This window comes from Phialemonium atrogriseum (assembly GCF_030411735.1).
Source record: "Phialemonium atrogriseum strain 8032-3 unplaced genomic scaffold QBC33scaffold_8, whole genome shotgun sequence".
Taxonomy (NCBI): domain Eukaryota; kingdom Fungi; phylum Ascomycota; class Sordariomycetes; order Cephalothecales; family Cephalothecaceae; genus Phialemonium; species Phialemonium atrogriseum.
This window is the reverse complement of record NW_026848145.1, coordinates 998,233-1,016,156: the sequence shown is the minus strand read 5'-3', so window position 1 is coordinate 1,016,156 and position 17,924 is coordinate 998,233. Positions and strand designations below refer to the sequence as shown.

General features: G+C 54.9%; 5 protein-coding genes across 5 annotated transcripts; 1 reads left to right on the top strand and 4 right to left on the bottom strand.

Moving 5' to 3' along the window:
- Positions 1–386: 386 nt before the first annotated feature.
- On the bottom strand, positions 387–3,506 carry QBC33DRAFT_557755 (uncharacterized protein; the record flags this gene model as incomplete). The annotated part of the gene is made up of 4 exons (XM_060429827.1): positions 387–1,221; positions 1,302–1,449; positions 1,800–2,114; positions 3,410–3,506. The coding sequence occupies 4 exons, from the start codon at positions 3,504–3,506 to the stop codon at positions 387–389; spliced, it is 1,395 nt and encodes a 464-aa protein (XP_060285214.1).
- A 1,416-nt stretch (positions 3,507–4,922) lies between these two features.
- On the bottom strand, positions 4,923–5,518 carry QBC33DRAFT_513905 (uncharacterized protein; the record flags this gene model as incomplete). The annotated part of the gene is made up of 3 exons (XM_060426016.1): positions 4,923–5,084; positions 5,144–5,287; positions 5,372–5,518. The coding sequence occupies 3 exons, from the start codon at positions 5,516–5,518 to the stop codon at positions 4,923–4,925; spliced, it is 453 nt and encodes a 150-aa protein (XP_060285213.1).
- Positions 5,519–9,399: 3,881 nt separating this feature from the next.
- Positions 9,400–10,860, top strand: QBC33DRAFT_534448 (putative tyrosine phosphatase). The gene is made up of 3 exons (XM_060427540.1): positions 9,400–10,047; positions 10,116–10,441; positions 10,556–10,860. Exons 1-3 carry the CDS (start codon positions 9,667–9,669, stop codon positions 10,746–10,748), a joined length of 900 nt encoding a protein of 299 aa, XP_060285212.1. The 5' UTR covers positions 9,400–9,666; the 3' UTR covers positions 10,749–10,860.
- Positions 10,750–12,281, bottom strand: QBC33DRAFT_534445 (eukaryotic mitochondrial regulator protein-domain-containing protein). The gene is made up of 2 exons (XM_060427539.1): positions 11,723–12,281; positions 10,750–11,501 (listed from the first exon to the last, which is right to left on the bottom strand). Exons 1-2 carry the CDS (start codon positions 12,161–12,163, stop codon positions 10,968–10,970), a joined length of 975 nt encoding a protein of 324 aa, XP_060285211.1. The 5' UTR covers positions 12,164–12,281; the 3' UTR covers positions 10,750–10,967.
- A 31-nt stretch (positions 12,282–12,312) lies between these two features.
- Positions 12,313–17,848, bottom strand: QBC33DRAFT_618507 (uncharacterized protein). The gene is made up of 2 exons (XM_060432712.1): positions 17,452–17,848; positions 12,313–17,389 (listed from the first exon to the last, which is right to left on the bottom strand). Exons 1-2 carry the CDS (start codon positions 17,687–17,689, stop codon positions 12,498–12,500), a joined length of 5,130 nt encoding a protein of 1,709 aa, XP_060285210.1. The 5' UTR covers positions 17,690–17,848; the 3' UTR covers positions 12,313–12,497.
- Positions 17,849–17,924: the final 76 nt, after the last annotated feature.

Below are 17,924 nucleotides of genomic sequence, written 5' to 3'. Positions count from 1 at the left end.
ATTCCTCAGAATTCCAATACCATGACTTCCGCTTCTATGCCCTGAACCACGTCAAGCAAAATGTCGAGCAGAAAAAGGATGCTTGTAGCAAAAACAACGGGGTATCAATGAATATTACAAGATCGCGGTCGCTGATGTGAAGATGCATAAGACAATAAATCTTCCTGTGTAACGGATGTGCGGAGCGCCCCCTGTCGAGGGCCTCAATATCAGTCAGATATTGACGCCCCCAAACTCCCGTCACCCCAGCCCCGGCGGCACGGCGAAGGGGCAGAAACAGCCAGTTGAGCAGGCCGAATTGGTGATGATGATCGACGACAAAACCCAGCTAGCGAGGGCTTGCCCCGGAATAAGACAGGGTCAAGGTGACGACTCGAAGACTGCGCTCAGTGGCTCGGAACAGGGGAGATCCCGCCTTCTCGCACTCGTCGGCGGTTTCCTTCACCTCGGACGGACAGGGCGGCTGCCTCCTGCTCTTGACCAGTTTCCGTACCAGCGACGGCCACGCCCCTGGTCAAGTAGCTGTCACCGCCGAGGCCGCCTTCCAAATCGATCGGTGTGACCGGTCCAGGACTGCCAAGCGGCAATAGTCTGGGAGACAAGGGCTTGTGGCCATGCACCATTGACCCCCCGAGCTGTATGTTCTTCCACACTGTGCCATCCGGGATGGAGGTGCTCCCTGTCAGGCTCGAGCTGCCGAGTTTTGTGCTCCCCCCCAAGACTTCGCTTGCGGCCTGTGAGGCCTGTGCAATCATATCGCGCTGGTACTGTTGCAGGCGGCGTTTGACATCCGAGTCCATCCGCGAATGCGGAGAGTCTAATTTGTGCTTGGGCGTTTGGGAATCTGACTGGGTGGCATAGGGTGACCGCGCCGTGGCTGGTGGCCGGGAATGTTGGTTACCGGTGGTGTTGCGTTTCTCGTAATTCGAGGGGTAATATTTCCCCATCGGCAGGGGACTATCATGGGCACCAAGGGGGATGTACGAGGTGACGGGAGTATGGCCCTGAGGGTCCGATGCACGGATAGCCCCCATGGTTGGAAATCTCGCAGGTTCTGACATGGCAGAAACGGGGTCGGTGGCGCGGTCAGCTCGCTGCCTCGAGGATTCGTGTCCGTCGACCCTGGGGATCGATTGATGTTGGCTCTTCTTCGCGTCGGGGTGGAAAGGATGTGGCCGATGAACGCGAGATTTGGGATCTTCGTGAAGAGGGAAATAACCGCTAAGGAGAGTGATAGGCCGTGTCAGCAAAGACGCGTCGTGCCACACAATGACTGTAAAAGGGGGGAAGGAGGCACATACCCGGGAATATCCCCGCGAGCGGACAACGGTTCTGGTGGCGTGTAAACCGGGGCGGTGTTGATCTTGCGGATGGTGGGAAAGTCGATGGCGATTGGCATGCTACGGTTGGGCCTGGAGGGATTTGAAGATTGAGAGGCCTTTGCTGCTGCTTTTGTTTGGAAGGTTAGCGGTTTCCATCTCGAGTATTCCGAATGACATGAGAGGATGAAGATCGTGTGAGTCGCGGCGTGTTGTTCATTGGAGCGCAAGTCACAAGACAGGGTCCAAGGGTCCAGGTACGAACTACCTCTCTGCCGCTGTGGAGTGTGGAATGGAACGAGCCAAGCATGACGAGCGATGCAAGCCACAAAAAATAAACCTTAAATAATAAAAAAGCAATGTCACAGGATCAACACACCAAGGCAAATGGCCGTATTTCCCAGCAAGTGAAGCTCGAGTAACAGAAGACAGTGGAGTTGATATGGAGGGGCACATTAAATAGAGAGTTCTTTCACATACAGTTCGTGGGTGGGGCCGAGGTGGTACCCATCTGCGCAGCACCGAGACCTATCGATACGGGTGGTTTTTCGGTGCTAGGGGTGTTGCACGCGGACAGGACGAACTGGTCCTCAGAGTGGGAGGAGCTGGATGAGGTTGACGATATGTCGGACGAGTTGGAGAGCGTCCGCCGGGAGGTTCCTGGTCTTCGCCCGGCCGTCGAAAGGCACGAGGTCTTGAATGACCTCCCGAAGCTCGCCATCGTATTCGTGGTGTCGGAATCCTTGGCTGGTTGATCAAAGGACTCTAGACGATTCATGCGGCTGCGCCACTCCCCTGTCGGAAAGAAAAGGTCAGCGAGCTGCCAATAGACTGACGAGACTCTTCCGCCGGTGGCCCTGGCTGAGTTGTTTCTCGGATGGGAGCTATCAGGGCACAGGTGGAAAGGTCTTTGAAGGCCAGGAGCGGTAGTCGCTGTATTTGTCGACAAATAGCCAGGCAGCGAGTGCTTGCTCGCTCGGGGGCCAGCGTCGACACGCAAGAGACGGAGAGCGGACGGTGACTTGTGCAGCGGTGTAGCCTAGACAGCTTGGGATGCCTACCTTCAAGGAAGTGGAAGACCACACACTCGGAAATGACGTGTATCGGGTTTATATTTGTTGAAAGTCGGTATAAGCCAGGTCGATATTCTGCGGCGGTCGCCCTCTGAGGCTTGCAACGACGTCGAACAAGTCGAACTGTGCATCTAGAGCCACGAGGGTAGGGACAGGACGCCGACGTACGTTGGCCGGTAGTTGGACGGCGTGCTGCGCGATGCTCGTTGGTTATCCTATCGGCCCTCCTTCGCAAGTTAGGGACGTGGTTGGATAGGTACGGCTGGCTCGCCTCAACTTGGGCGTTCTCTGGCGTTCTCTAGGGCTTTACGGCGTCGCAGAGCCGGGTTCGAAGCAGCGCAGGAGAGAGAGGGTTGGTTCCTTTTTTTTTACGGAGCCGACGATCTTGAGCTGGGGAAGATCAGGCATGGATAACCCGGATGACAGCTGAGGTCCTTATTCGTGGTATCAGGGTCCCAGGTATAGGGGCGGGGGCCGGGGCAATGCTTGGGGCGGTGGGTAATGCGGCACGGTACACCTCGTAGTTGCCTCGCTCCTGCGGCTCAGATCAAGACCAGGAATGGAGCATACGACTACGGATCCGTACAGTAGCAGTTGACGTGTTTCCTTTTTTATAGCGAAAAGGAAGTGAGCCTGCGTTGGTATTTGTTTCACCATTAATAACTTACATGACCCAAATGACAGACGAGCCCAAGCGAGATCCCGCCCTCCCAGCTTGAACCGACCAACAAGGTGGTCGCCAAAATATCTACAAGTCAGATTTGAATGGTAACCCTGGTTAAACGCCATGTAAATAGGTGCCGGATGCACTGTACACACTTAGTATCCAATGTGGCTACCCGTAGGTGTGTGTGGGGTGTAGGTACGTAGAAAAAGGGGCGGAACGAAGCCATATCCCGTGTCTGTTAGGGTCCAGTATCCCCCTAGGTACTCTGTCTGGAACTTGGAAAGTCTAATAGCGAAGTAAGTACCCGCGGGACCCTTGTCAGGACGGCAAAGAACCGCCTCCCTATCTACCTCTGTCCTTGGTGAAGACCCGCGAACCAAGGTTGGCAACGTCGGTGGCGCACATGCGACCAATCCGCGCGATTGAGCCTTGCGAGGCCGGCGACATATTTTAAAACATCGGGCGGGCTTTGTTTGGGATCTCTAGCGCAATACATTAGCGTCCTACTTCCATTCCATCCCAAAGAAGTGAGTGCAAAATGTTGCCTATCCATCCTTGCTGCTTTATGGACTCGTAAGACCAGTAGGTGGTTACAGATGTGTACGTTTTACGGATACATACCTATCGTATTGGCTTGCTTGCCCAATCAAAAACCCCATCGCAGTAACGGCGATCGCGCTGATCTCCTTGGATTGTTTGTTGCTGATCCCTGCCAAGACCTTGCCGACTGCCGTCCATAACTCTGCCCTGCAGACTAAGCTGGGTCCCTACCTACATGCGTACGCCGCCAAGCGGGGGAAAGAATAATCAGTGCATGTGTTACCTCGCCCACTAACAATATTAAGTTGCCTTTACCAAGAAAATTGTTAGTACGTAGTGTAACGTATGCACCAGTTTTTCTTATCACCACTTGGCCGCACCGTACTAGCTTCCAGCGGTACCTACTCCGTAATTTCGAATTTCGAGAAACACCTCCACACAACTTGCCTACCTGGTTTCCCGTACTTGAATCGCACACGAGCGTTCAATATGTACTGTCGATCATTCATCCCGTTGCGGGTCAAACATTTTGCAGCCATTCACTGGGGGAGTCAAAAGAATGACGGGAGTCTTCAGCATGATATCCCTTTTTCGGGTCCCAGCATACACACCCCACTTTACTTTGCAGCAGGCTATGTATACCCGGTGGGGATGCCACTGCCCGGGTTTGCAAACCCAGTAGATACTATGACGTCACTTTCACCCCATGATGGGTCATTCTGCAGGGGTTCCTGGTCTGTAGGCAACCGAAGCCAAGGCAGAAAACTTGATTTCAGTTACTGCATATCAAAAACTATTAACTGCATTCCAGTCCGTTTCACATTTTCGTCCCCCGAAGCTTGAATTAATTATCTTGGTACGGCGTAGACTAATTGAGGTCGCGTCAGAAATACTCATCGCCCTCTGGCGCGGACCACTTTCGCTGGGTAAGGGGGCTCTCCAACCATGTCGTCGTATTCGGGTACCCACCAGAGTTTTAGACCAGCCAACTTCCATCCTCATCCAAGCTCCAAGCAAGGTGATATCAGTATCACATTTCCAGGCAGATTGAGCGAATCCCGATGCTCTTGGGAGTGGCTAAGTTTAAACATTATAATATGCATCCTGGACCTGCAAGGACCGAACATGACGACAGCTCATGCTCTTGGGTCGGATGAATCCAACAGGAAAGTGGTATTATGGTATCACAAAGGGTTCCCCCCGGGAAGAAAGTCACATGCGCATCGTCGCCACCCCGAGCCCCTATTCCCGCTCGCCCAGCCCGCCTCCCCTTGTCCATCAGTAAGGAGGAAGTTCCCAGCCGCTCCAGCTGCCGTTGTTCCCCTAAACCTTTCCGCGACCGGTGAATCTCGTGTGCCTCTCACGGTGGCGCCACCAGTAGGCGAAGGAGCCGAGGCCAGTGATCAGCCAGAGCAAGGCGCTGGCGAGGACAACCCATACGGCATTCTTGGTGCGTTGGCTATCCGTGTGGCCTTTCAGGACCTCCTATCCGGACGTCAGTTATGCCGACAAACGCGTTGCAAGTTGGGGGGAGGGGTTCTCACGCTTCTAACAAGGCCAAATAGGGCAATCCAAAGGATGAAAAGTATGGCATTCCAGATCCAGACGGCCGCGAATCGAATGATGAAGGGTATAAAATAGAGGAGGGCGGTCAGGGCAGAGAGGCCGCCGACAACCTCAGCGTAGATCTAAACAAGGCGCATCCGGGGTCAGCAATGAACTACTATGGCGCCGGGACGGATGATGGCTGCTCGTGTGCCGGGCATACATACCCACTTCCCATCGTGGTGTCCGCCTTCGGAGGATGCGCGATGGAGGTCCACCCCATAGAGGGCGCAGACCGTGACGGCGAGGATAAATTGGAAGAAGTGGAGGACGGAGAAGGCGAGATAGCTCGCCGCCATGCCAAACAAGCCCATATTGCAGCTGTTTTCAGTTCCTCCTGTCGGATGTGGGGGTGTTGAAGAAGCGAGCACAGCGTCTGATCGCTAGTGATGGTCGATTTGCCGACTTTCGGAACCGATATACTATGCGTATGATGCAGAATGAAGACGCGTGCCGACGACAGGCGTGGTCTGTGGCTATTTAGGTAAGGGTAATGGCGAGAAAGGCCTAGAAGATTGTCCACATAAAACACCACGGCAGCTTGCTTTTATCTGGCGTGAAAACGTCGCAGGGAGTAGGATGACGCAGTTGAGGTCTATGCCGCTGCGAGCTGGTATGCCATTGGCCAGGGGTGGCAGGGGTGCGACCTGGGCTGCCAGCGGCGCAAGAACTAATGTTGAAATTTATGTGCACATCAACTGGTCCGCTTTTGGTTGCCAGCGGCTACAGGTTTTGTAACCCCTCAAGGTCGGATGGACCCTTAGAGCGGCACAGATGTACTAGATCTGCAGCGAGGTACCTACTTAGCCACCAGTCGCCAACACAGAATATAGCAAAATGCCATAGTTCTGGCAACATTAAAAGGCCACTGCCAAATGCCCGCCCCACCAAATTATCGCTCGGCATTAAGTGGGCACTGTGATCCGGCCCGGCTTCAACCCTGTGCCTGAGGGCCAGAAAGGCACGCTCTTTTGGGCCACCCTCACGTGATGGGGGGAAATGGCTCTAGGGACCTTTATGCGTACCTATGCTTGATATCCTCCAACTCCCAGCACAGCCAGCGGCAGCATCCTTGCTGGAGCTGCAGTGATCTATGGATGGATGAGCTTGCCATCTTCCAGACGATTTTCCGGCAGGCATCACGGACATGCAGGCTTGCCCATTGGTGCCCTCGCCATCATTATCCGTCGCCGACGACACCTCGACCTTGGACGTGTCTCTGTAGATGACCAGCATCTCCTTGCCGGTTTACTGCTAGGCAGTTGCACCTCACCGTACTCCGCACTTTTGACTGGATGACTAGGCGGTGACGAGATGCTGCCAGCCAGCGTATCTTTCTCTGCAGCTACTGGCACCAACCTGCGTCCCTGAATGCAGGAAGCCGCAAATCTTGGTCACTTGAGCAACGCACCTTAAATGAGGAGGCTGCCTCATCGAACAGCATTCATTGTCTCAGATAGGTCTTTGAGCTAGCACCGATGGAAGCATCACGACTGGGCCGAAGTAGGAAGAACAAAGGTCCCAACTACCCCAGTATACAAATAACAAAAAGGTGATAGGTACCTAGCTTTCTAGACTGCAGGTGACGTTCCCAAGCTGCCCATTACGTCGCGACTTCTTTCCGCGAGGAGTACCGTCTCATTCCCACTCCAACGCTGCGAAGCATCTAGGTACACAGGAAGCAGATTCGCATCCGCCCATAGCAGTATTAATGGATATTGCACCCATCGTTCCCGAGGTCAGAACATGCAATACCTTCCCCTGGAACCCACACTCAAAAGATGTGACTCTTGTGACAAGACGGCGAGCAGAAACCAACCATCAACCAAAGGTCTCAGCGGAACCCAAGCTGCTGCACCCGGGCGCACCCCAGGGACGGCATAAGGATCCGGAGCATGGCTCGAGCTGCAGCCGGCTTCCGAGCTCTTGCTTACTTCCTCCTTCCGTTTGGTAATCGCCGACATGGTATCTGTCAGCGACATGTCGCCCGAGACCTCCACTGAGGAAGTGGCTGCCCTTACAGGACCTGGCCAGGGTCCCGGTGTGGACTCTGTGCCCAGGCTGATCTGGATGCCCAGTGCTAGCCAGTGGCTGCACAATTTTCCACTTCTTGGATGATTGAGAGATGAGCATGTGCTGCTCCCTACTTTGCACCACGTTCGAAGTTGTTGTTTTTCTCTCATCTCAATTTTCTACTTCAACACACCAAGAGACACTACCGCATAGAGGTGGTGGGCGGACGAGTTATGCTGTAGCTCTATTCACCTTGGCCGATGGATTTCGCCTTAAGGGGGTTCTCAGGATGCCTGTCGAGGCGCCTACAGGGCGGGCCTTCGTCAACTTCCAATTTACTCTTCAAACATATGTCTACTTTGCACCGATACCGTCGGAGACAAGTCGGAAAGTGGAAGTCTCGCGACTCCCTGGCATCACCACTTCCAATAGCATTCCAGGGCTCGATCTCAGCGACATGAAGGGCCAACAGAGACGTGAACGTGACACCATGAGTTGCTCCGCCCCTGAGAAATGGCTGAGTGTTACACTCTGGCCTCGCTGCTCTCGCCCTGCTCGCGATACTCTCTCGGCGCATTCCAGACATAAAAGCAGGCAGATGTCCCAGTGGTGATCGAGTGCAGACTGTCGAGCAACCAACAACATTCTCCCCCTGTCTCTATATCTTCTCCCACGAAGCATATCGCCAATGCCTAGCAAGGGTCATACATCATCTAGCTCCAAGAAGGGCAAAAAGGAGGACCGTAAACGCCATGGATCCTCCAAGGGGAAGAAGGAACCATCCCGGGGTAGAGGCAGCGGAGACGGGAGGGACAACAGCGGCGAGTCCAAGGCAAGCCAGGAGCCATCCCCGCCTAATCGCGGAGGTGAGGAAGCTTCTAACCCAGATCCCCAGGGTGACTATTTCGAATTATGGGAATGTGTAAGTCCAAGCCATTCACACAACCGGTAGTGGCTAAAGCTAACCCCGTCTTCAAGTGCTGCTGCGGCGAGAAAATGATGAATTACCTCCTTCAACCAGCCTGTCAGGGCATCAATTGTCAACATCAAAGATGTGAGAATTGCAAAACCGAGCGCCATCACAAAGCTCCGTCGAATTGACGAGAGCGTTCCTCTCTGCCGGGTGGGGGTCGAGTGTTGTCGGCCTTGGTTCTCTGGACCCCTCCTGATATCCTGCCTGCACCTTCGTGTTTTAGTTAGCTATCGGAAATACACTTTCTTTAGCTCTAGCTAACCCTGCCTGGGGCGATGCCTCGCTAATGTGCCCAATACTGACTCCGCTCGCTATGTGGCTTTTTCAACAAGCCTGTAATGCTCCTCTCCTCTTGTTACCCATGCCGGTCGACCTTCTCTCGGTGGCTAGCCCCCACTGTTTCGTATTTGCGTTGTCTGGGATGGTACTGGCCCTCCCAACCGAATCCTTGTCGAAAGGCCCCCTTCAGTCAGTGAATTTAGTCATTGTTTTGTTCATACTGACTCCCCAGGCTGGTAGACTTCCAGGCGCAAGGCAAGGCGCCAGGAAAAGGAGGCCTATTGCTCAACGACCCGTAACTTCTTGGCAGTTTGCGTCAAATTTTGACAGTCATTCCTAGGCCAGGGACTGGCTTAAACATGAGCACCAGGGTGAGCTCTCTGTTTATACACCTAGGTTTGGGGCGAAATGTCTGGTTGGTTTTATGACTAGGTAGGCTATGCCACAAGTTAACGGGTACGTTAAGACACGACGTAGTTGCCTGTGAATATCCATGCTCAGACGCACTTACGGGGTATGTTATTGGTGCTTGGCCCTAGGACGCGAGGCGTTCTTGTGGGGTTGGGAGAGGCTTCGCAAGTTGAGGCGATCAGTGTCAACGCAGCTAGTGGTCGAGAAGGTGAACCCAGAGGCAAAGTATGGGAAGAAAAAGTATTCGTCCTTTCATTTCTTGCCCTGCGCCGCCCAGTATTCCACACTAGGTAGGCGAGTAAGGCAGCCTAGCCGGGCGTACCTTCCATAAAATGCCCCGTTTCTCGTTTGAGGCCTTAGCTAAACTGTCTATTTGCACACCGCGCAGTATCCGCGCGTGGGTGGAAGGGGGAGTGACTCAAGATGGGATGTATCGGGTGACGTAGCTTGAGGCTCTTCGGGGCGAGGTGGGGGATCTCGCCCTCCCCCCTCCTCTTCCCCCCAGTTCACATGCATCTAAACGACCCCTAGCCACACATAGGGCCACCAATTAAAGGCGATTCGCCCGCCACATGCTCCGCGAATATGTCTACCTAGCAAGGTACAAGCCAATTACAATACATTGGCATTAGGGTTGGGCAATCCGTGTCTTTGGGTAGCACAGGCTTGAGGTCGTGGAAGAAAGGCACATTGGCAAACCGGACAGACAGGCTTCGTACTTTTTCCATCCCCAGTTGCGGCTCCTTTGCGCGTCACAGCCCAGCCCGAAGACAAGAAGAAAAAAAAATGGCTGATCCGGCCGAGGGCCCACCTCTCCCCTCCCCGCCTTTCGTGCCTGTGCCGGGGATTCCCAACCTGAGGGACATAGGAGGTCTTCCGATCGCCGGCCGGCCGGGGAAGGTGATCCGCCGAGGGCTGGTCTACCGCTCCTCGGAGCCGTCCAACGTCACCGACGAGGGGGTGTCGGTCCTCAACTCGCTCGGCGTCACCCACGTCTACGACCTGCGCTCGGCTATCGAGATACAGAGGACCAGCCAGCACGAGGGGTGGCACCCCCGGGAGTGGCCCGGCGCCGAGCGCGTGTTCGTGCCCGTCTTCCTCGACCTGGACTACAGCCCCGAAGCCCTGGCCCTGCGCTTCGGGGACTATGCCAGCCGGTCCGGCGAGGTGTGTTTGTTTCCCCCCCATCCCCCTTCCCCGCAACTGCGCGGCTGCTGAAGCCCAGGGGGGTCTAGGGCTTCGTCAAGGCCTACGGCACCATCATGAACGCGGCCGCGGCCGAGGGCCACCCGTACAAGCCCTTCGCCACGATACTCGGGCACCTCGCGGCGGCGGACCCGTCGCCGGTGCTGATCCACTGCACGGCGGGCAAGGACCGGACGGGGGTCATCTGCGCGCTGATCCTGAGCCTGTGCGGCGTCGAGGACGAGGCCGTCGCCCACGAGTACAGCCTGACCGAGCTGGGCCTCCGCTGCCGGAGGGAGGAGCTCGTCGCGCACGTGCTCAGGCATGAGGCCCTCCGCGGGGACAGGGAGGCCGCCGAGCGGATGGTCGGGGCGAGGTGAGTTTTTATTTTATTTTTTGCCATCCCGGAAGGGGCATGATCGCAGCAGCAGGAGTTCCCCGGCTCTTTGGTGGTTTTCGTGACTGACAAAAAGGACGCCCCAATCCACAGGAAGGAGAACATGCTGGCCACGCTAGCTATGATTCAGGAGAAGTACGGATCCGTGGAGAGATACCTGGTCGAGCACTGTCGACTCAGCCCTTCCGCTGTTGAACAGATTCGTCAAAACCTCATCGTCGACGCTGACGAGGCCACGCCGCCGCTTGACTGGGAGAGCCATGCTAAGCTTGTGACATATGGCTAACGGAGGAGGAAATGGGCAAAGTCTCGGTTGTACATAGAAGACAGTGAGAGTATACATAATATATACACCCTGGGATACTGCCGAAGTATCTGTCCTCGGGTATCCAGTTCCGAAAACCATCATACATGCGTGCCTGATGTTACAAAAGTTTGTGGCCAGCCTCAAATAACGGCGGCCCAAGATGGGTGATATGCCCTCATCGTACATGTACAACGTCGCTCATTCGACCTTGGTGGGAATCTTAACCTCTCCTCTCCTCCGATCATAGTAAGGCACACCGTATCTCCAGCCCGTGCCCTTCCTCGACCTTCCATCCTTGCCCGCATCATCGACGTTGATGTCTTCGAATCTGAACTCGAACCTCCCCGAGTCCACCTTCGTCTTCCTCTTCTCTTCCTTCTCCCTCCTCCACTGCTCCCGCTGCGCCAAAGCGCTCTCGCTCGCCATGGCAGACTGCACAAACAGCTTCCTAGCCTCTCCCTGTTTCTTCCCTCCCAAGATGTCCTTCTCGAGCTGGATTAGCTCCGGGTGAGGCACCCGCTTGTCGGCGGGTAGCATCTTGTCGCCAAACGCCTTGGCGGCGTCCTCTCGCGTGAAGTGGCGCGATTCCGAGGTTGGCAGGAACAGCTGTTGCATGGTCAAGCTATGGACGTGGATCTCGTTGATGGGCTCATGTGATGAGCCTTCCTGGACGTTCGCCTGCGGAAGCATACCCATGACGGCCCGGGCATACGGCAATGCCAATGACTTGCCCTAGAAATTTCCGTGACGTGTCAGCAAAGGATCCCACCAGTCAAGGGACGAAAATGCATATAGTATGTATAGAATGGCTTGGATCAGAGAGGCTCGCAAAGCTAAATTGTGTAACCATGTATGTTGTCTTCAAGACTAATCGAATTGTTGAATGTGTTCATCATGCAAGCCGGTATGGTGTTCGTGATACGAAAGAGAGAGACTGACGAGCCGTCACTTACCTGAGATATCCACGACTTCTCCACCTCCTTGAGCCGTACGACAGCGGCGACCCGCCTCATGTCAACGCCGAACGTAGCTGAGACGGTCTTGATTGCTTCGCCGTTCACGATGACCCTCCGCCATATCTCCTCTCTTGATTCCTCAGACAGCACCGACTGGCTCCGGAAAGATGCGTTCTCGGGGAAGGGTTGGTCCTTTCCTCCTAGATAGTTGGGTCTCCCACGGTTCGTCTTATATTGTGACCCGAACCGCTTCATCCACGAACGCATTGAGCGCTGGTGCCTTGTGACCTCACAGCAGGCCGTTGTGGAGAAAGAATTGGCCTGCTGCGTTGCGTGCCACGGCCGACTCGGAGCTCTCAGGCTCTGACATGATGCGGCCTCGATGGCGGCGCCAATTGACTGGCTGGGTATCCTAGGAGGCATGGTTGGAATGTGCATTGCCGAACCCGTCAAGAGGTCAACCACAACCTGGCGAATATTTTTTCATGACCACCAGGCGGAACTCTGGATGGTTGATTGTTTTGTGTTTGGTATGGCTGGCAAATTTTGGTTCGAGCGGATTTGAGCTCTCTTGGGGCAAACTCTGACGCGGAACTATATCTCCCCGTTCCGACCTCCAACCACCGGGCCGTTAGGTAGGTAGGTAGGTTGCCCCTGGCTAGGGTTAGGGTCAACGACTGTCTCTTGCAAACACTTGTAAACACAACATTCTGGAATTACAGGCTATACAATCCCCTTTTAACGCCATTCCGCCCTGCTATGCAACCAATAACTACCAATCCAAAGCCTTGTGACCCAATCCCAGCTCTGCCAGTTGTTTTATGACGGGCTCGAGAAATCCCTTTTCAGTCCTCAGCCGAGTAGCCTGCTTGGCCCTCGTGTAGAAAACCGGGCAGTCCTTGCTATCACACGGAACATGGTCCACGGGCGCAAAGGCCGCGCAGGTCTGGCAGACCTTGACGACGTCGGCGAACTTCCTCTCCTCTGCGTTTATCCGTGTCTGTAACTGCACCATCGAGAGGGACGCGTCACGCCTGCAGCGTGAGCAGACGGTACCCTCGCCCTTCATCTTCACTCCACATACGACGCACGATGCCGACTTGAGGTACGCCTCAAGAGTCTTCTTTGCCCCGAGCGACGATGCGTCGACTCGCCGGATCCGCTGGACCTTGGGCATCTCGTCGTACCACTGACGGACGTTGGCACCGACGAGATTGAAGATGCGCTCGAGCGGCGGGATTAGGTTCTTGGAGATGTAGTATTCGGCGTCCAGCGTGCAGTGGGGGTTGTCAAGGAGATCCTCTGGCGCGACGCAACGATCGATCAGTCGCGCTCCGGGCGCACCGGTGATCACCACGTACGGCACCCGCTCGCCATACTGCGGCTCAGCCCGGGCGTCCTCGAGCATGCGCTTAGTACTGATGAGCGCTCCTGGCGGCGGTGGACCCTTGTCGCTGTAGGACCCCAGCCGGACTTCCTTGGCAAAGCAGAAGTCTTGTATGGAGACTGCCCCTCGCATTATCTTGCCGCACTGCGCCTGGAAGTAGGCCTTTACCTGGCTGAGGTCGGCCGACTCGAAGAGGATCTTGAGAGCCTTTTCCTCGATCTTCTGTTCCGCCGGCGTGCCGTCACGACGGACAGTCTCGATGCCTTTCGCGTCAAATTCCGGCGTGACCTGGTCCTTGCTCTCATATTTATACCCAACGTACCGCTTCTTCGCAAGCAAGACACATGGGTGGTATACCTTCTCGAACTTCAGTTTGATCGGGCGCGGGTTCATGTTGGTGATTTCCTTGGCAATCTCATTGCCGATCTCGAAGGCCTGATCCCTGGTCCTTCCCTTCAGGTAGACGAACAGGCTGTCGGTGTCCCCGTAGACAACCTCAGCACCCCACCGGTCTACCGAATGGATGAAGGCTATGGCTCTTTCCAGAGTCTCGCGCCCGGTCTGCACGATGCTGTCGGCGATCTCCGAGCACGGCATCCGGCCGGAGAAAGAAGCCGACGTGTAGCCGTACGTGACGTTCGCGAGTAGTTTGAGTGCCAACTGCCTGTTGTTGAGCAGCTGTTGCAACATCCTGTCGTCCTTGTCCTGCTTCATGCCGCTCTTGACCATGACTCTCGTCTCAAGAATTTCAGCAAGCATCTTGGCGAGAAGTGATTTCCGGATCTCCGGCTTGACGTACATCATCCCGTTCGGCGCGATATTAATATGGTCTTTCAGGAGCTGGAGCAGACCCCGATGTCTCTTGTACTCGGTGAATCCCATTTTGTTCATCCCGCGCCAGTTGACAATTCGCCCGAGGAAGGTCGAGTAGCAGTAATTGTACGCAATCATGACGCTGGGATACAGGCTCTGAAAGTCAAGAACCAGGAGAGGGCTGCTATAGAAGGCGCTCTGGGGCTCCATGACAAGTGGCAGGCATTCCAAAGCATTTTGACCGCCCACCTGCTTCCGGCTCGGCGATACCAGAAGGAAGTTCTCGGGCTTCGCAATCCGGAACATGATCGACTCGACCTTAAACTGGGACCCTCGAGAGAATACTGAGAAGAAGTCCACACCGAGCAAGCGTGCCTGCTCACTGGTTCGAGGAATGAGCTCGTTCGTCTCCAAAATCTCAATATCAAGACGGGTCCTGATGAGATAATAGCTAAGAACCTTTCCTAGATCTCGGTCGCGGCCGCTGTTGTACCAGTCGGTCAATGTCCTCCACGAGTAGTGAGGGATGCGGCGATGGAGCAAGTGCCAGGCCACGTTCTCCATGGTGTATTGAAGCAGGTTCAGCTCTCCTCGCATTGCTCTCCAAATGTTGATCATGTGTCTTCCCGTGACTCGGATCGTCGAAGTTGTATTGAACCCCCATCGATCAGCGTCCTTGCCAAACCTGCCGTGGGATTGTGACTTCATGCGAGAGAATTCGTCGCATAGGTTATAGTCGTACTTCAACCGAGCTCGCTCGATCAGGTACCCCCACGAGCCGCCATGGACCTCGTACCCTGTAAGGATGTCTGGGTCATGGCTTCGCACGATCTCCACCATCCTCACCATCAAGTCTAATTCGGAGGTTTCTTCCAGGACACCAGCAGGAACCTGACGGCGGACCCTTTGCGCCAAATCGCCATCTTCCGAAAGAACAATGACGCCTGATCGAGTGCTGTCCAGTGTTTGGGTGGCATGGCCGAAGTCCTCATCTGACTTAACGCACCAAAAGATGCACTGAACCTCGTCTTCTTCTGGATTTGGCACCAACTTTCCTCTGGTATTGACATGCAGTTCCAAGCTCATCGTGCTCATGTATTGCGCTTCATGTTGCACACTTGAGTATTTTTTCTTCTGCGAGTATTTGAAGCCGTGTTTGTTCCGAGGCGTTGGCCCATCAATCTGGGACTGGAAAGACTTGGCTTCTTGGGTAGCTCGCGGGGTTTTCTTGAGACTTTGGCCCGTTGTTCGGGCCTTCTGCTTTTTCTGCCACCAGTCGTCGACTTCCTCGAATGAGGGCGGCGGCTCTGCAATTTCCCAACTCTTCAAAGCGCATTGCCTGCGCTGTCTGGCAGTCTCGATATCTGCCCTCGCCCGGTCGGCGCCAAGGTCTGACTTCATTCCGGCTGTCGTAGGAGACTTGCCCGTGGCATCGAACTCAGGGAGATACGGTACCGTATTGCTCTCAAGCCGGAACTCTCGTCCTGCATACTCTCTTGTGCGAGGAGGGACATCCTTCTCGCTGCTATAGAAAGCGTCCTGGTAAATAACGTCGGGGAGGCCATTCTCTTGCAGCGTTGACACTACCTCCGCTGCCGCTGGCGGAGCAATGCCGATCGAAAACATGATTCTGGTGGAATCCCATCTAAGCCTGGTAGGCGCAGACCCGTCTGAGATCGCAGAATGTGGGAACGAGACTGACTGCAAGCTCCAAGGCTCTTTCGAAGCAGAGCTTCCAGGCAACCAACTCTCCGAATCTCTCAGGAACGTGTCAAAGGTAACGTGCTTCTTAGGCACACTGGCTTCGCTTCGTTGAGAGCTGGCACTGGCCTGTTGGCTAAGACGCAGCCTGGTACTCGGGTCATCTGGGTCTTTAACAACAGCAAATTTGAGAGTCTGGGCACCGAGTCGTTTCGCGGAATCCTCCTTTGCAGGCGGTCCTCTTTGCTGCGACGAAGAAGTTTTGGCTTTGTCGTCATCGAGCTTCGATTCCACAGGTCGTTGCATCGTATCGGTTTCGTGTCGTTTAGAGGCGAGGGCCAACCCGTCAAGTTCGCCAGGCTGGCCTAACCTGGATCTTTTGGCCCCTTTGCGTTCCTCCGAAGTCTCCCGAAGTCGTTTGTGGGATGTCTTCGCGACCCTCTTTGGTTGGCTGGTCCGGGGATGTTTACTAATGAGGCCCTCTGCCTCGGCCTCAGCGACAAGTTCGGGGCAGATAGGGATATGGGGCGGATATCCTAAACGGGTGCCACTTGAGTTGATTCCAAGCGTGAGCCCATTTACTGCTCGTCGTGCTCCATCGCGCGAAACGGAGACGCTTTCAGAGCTCGAGATAAACCCCCTCGACGAATCGGAGCGCTTGTGGTCGCCAGAGATTTTAGGCTTCCCCCCCTTGTCCTTGAGCACTGCTCCTTTAACGACCCCAATAACGAGATCCTCGTCAGAATCCTCAGGAAATAGGCCGCCGTCTTCTTGGTCACTGTCGAACTCGAGGATCCCCTTTTCGTCAACAATGATACTGCTGCTCACGTCCTGATCGGCTTCTGGGTATTGCTCCGCCAGGTCGAGGGCTGGCAACAGGTTCTCGGGGAACAGGTCCTCGACTGACTGTAGGACTGTCTTTACCACGGCGGCCATCGGCTCTTGTTGAACAAATGTTTCGTACGTCAAGGTTGCCCCATCCATTGCGTGCTCCTCCTCAGCGATTAAGCCCTGAACTTCTTCTCTGTACTCATCCTCGTGGATCCAGCCGGCAGGCTGAGAGTCCCGAGGACCAATAGACATTGATATCAGTGCCTCGGGCGGGAATGGGCTGCTTCCAGGGGCTGGATTGGGCATCAGTCGCTTTCGGCGTTTCGTCTCATCTTTCCACAATCCAGCCATGCTGTGGACGAGCTTCATGTCTGTGGGTAGAGGGTGAACCCTTTCCACGAAGTCATGGTGGAGAGGTCTCTCCTTGACGGCATTCCTGTTCAAGATATCTTGAACGCAGATATCCACCTCGATGGGGCAGTGGCTGGCGCGAGGAAGGGCGGGGTCATCCGTAATGCTGCTCGGCGAAATGGACTGGCTATGCCAGGTGTGAAATGGATCTTCGCCTTCCTCATGGTTTGGCACAGGTGCTCTGAACGACACCCTGCATGCCTCAATATAGGTACAGCCGTACAGGTTGTAATCGGTCATGAACTGCAGGAGGTACTGCAGATGCGCCTCGTATGGTTGGAACTTCCGACTCATGATCAGTCCCTGCTGAAGAAGGTCTGCCAGTCGTGTCATGACGATCGGGTTGAGCATGTAGATCTTGAGGAAGAATCGGTAACCAACATGAAAGCCATAGAATGGAATGGCCTTCACCAGGGTTATACGCGCGACAAATTTAGGATGCTCTCTATAGACATCTCGCCGATAGCTAACAGCAAGGGCACGGTCAATTGACAGATGAAGTTGATAGATGTAAGCTACGACTAGAACGGAGGAGTTTGGCAGTTAGCCACGTCCTACTCTGTATACAAGGACTGGTCCTCACCTTGATCCGAAGCCAGCTTGCCTGTGTACTCGATGAAGAGATACGGAAAGGCTCCGTGGATATGGGCACACACTTTCTGGCCCGTCTCGGTGGACCCAAAGACCCGAATAACGGGGACCTTTGGTTCCTTGGATATCTGGGAAGCGCGAACATCGTTGTGAAGTATGGGATCATGTTTGGTCGGCGTCGCCTGGTAGTGGTCGATGCAATTCAGTCTCACACGAAAGACCTCCTCCATAACAGGCAGTGGATGGCCCCGCGGTCAAAGACTGACAGAGAGAAGCAAAATACATCCTAAGGAGAAGCAAGGGGTATAGAAAGATACTCTGTCCTGGCGAACAGCAACAGGTCTTTGCAAGTTTTCCGCTTTTCCCGTCTACCCAACGCCGTTGTCTGCATGTTAGCCAGAGCGCGTCGACAGACGCGCGCGGAAGGCGTTGGCACGTGCTAGCAGCGCCAAAGCCCCTATTGTT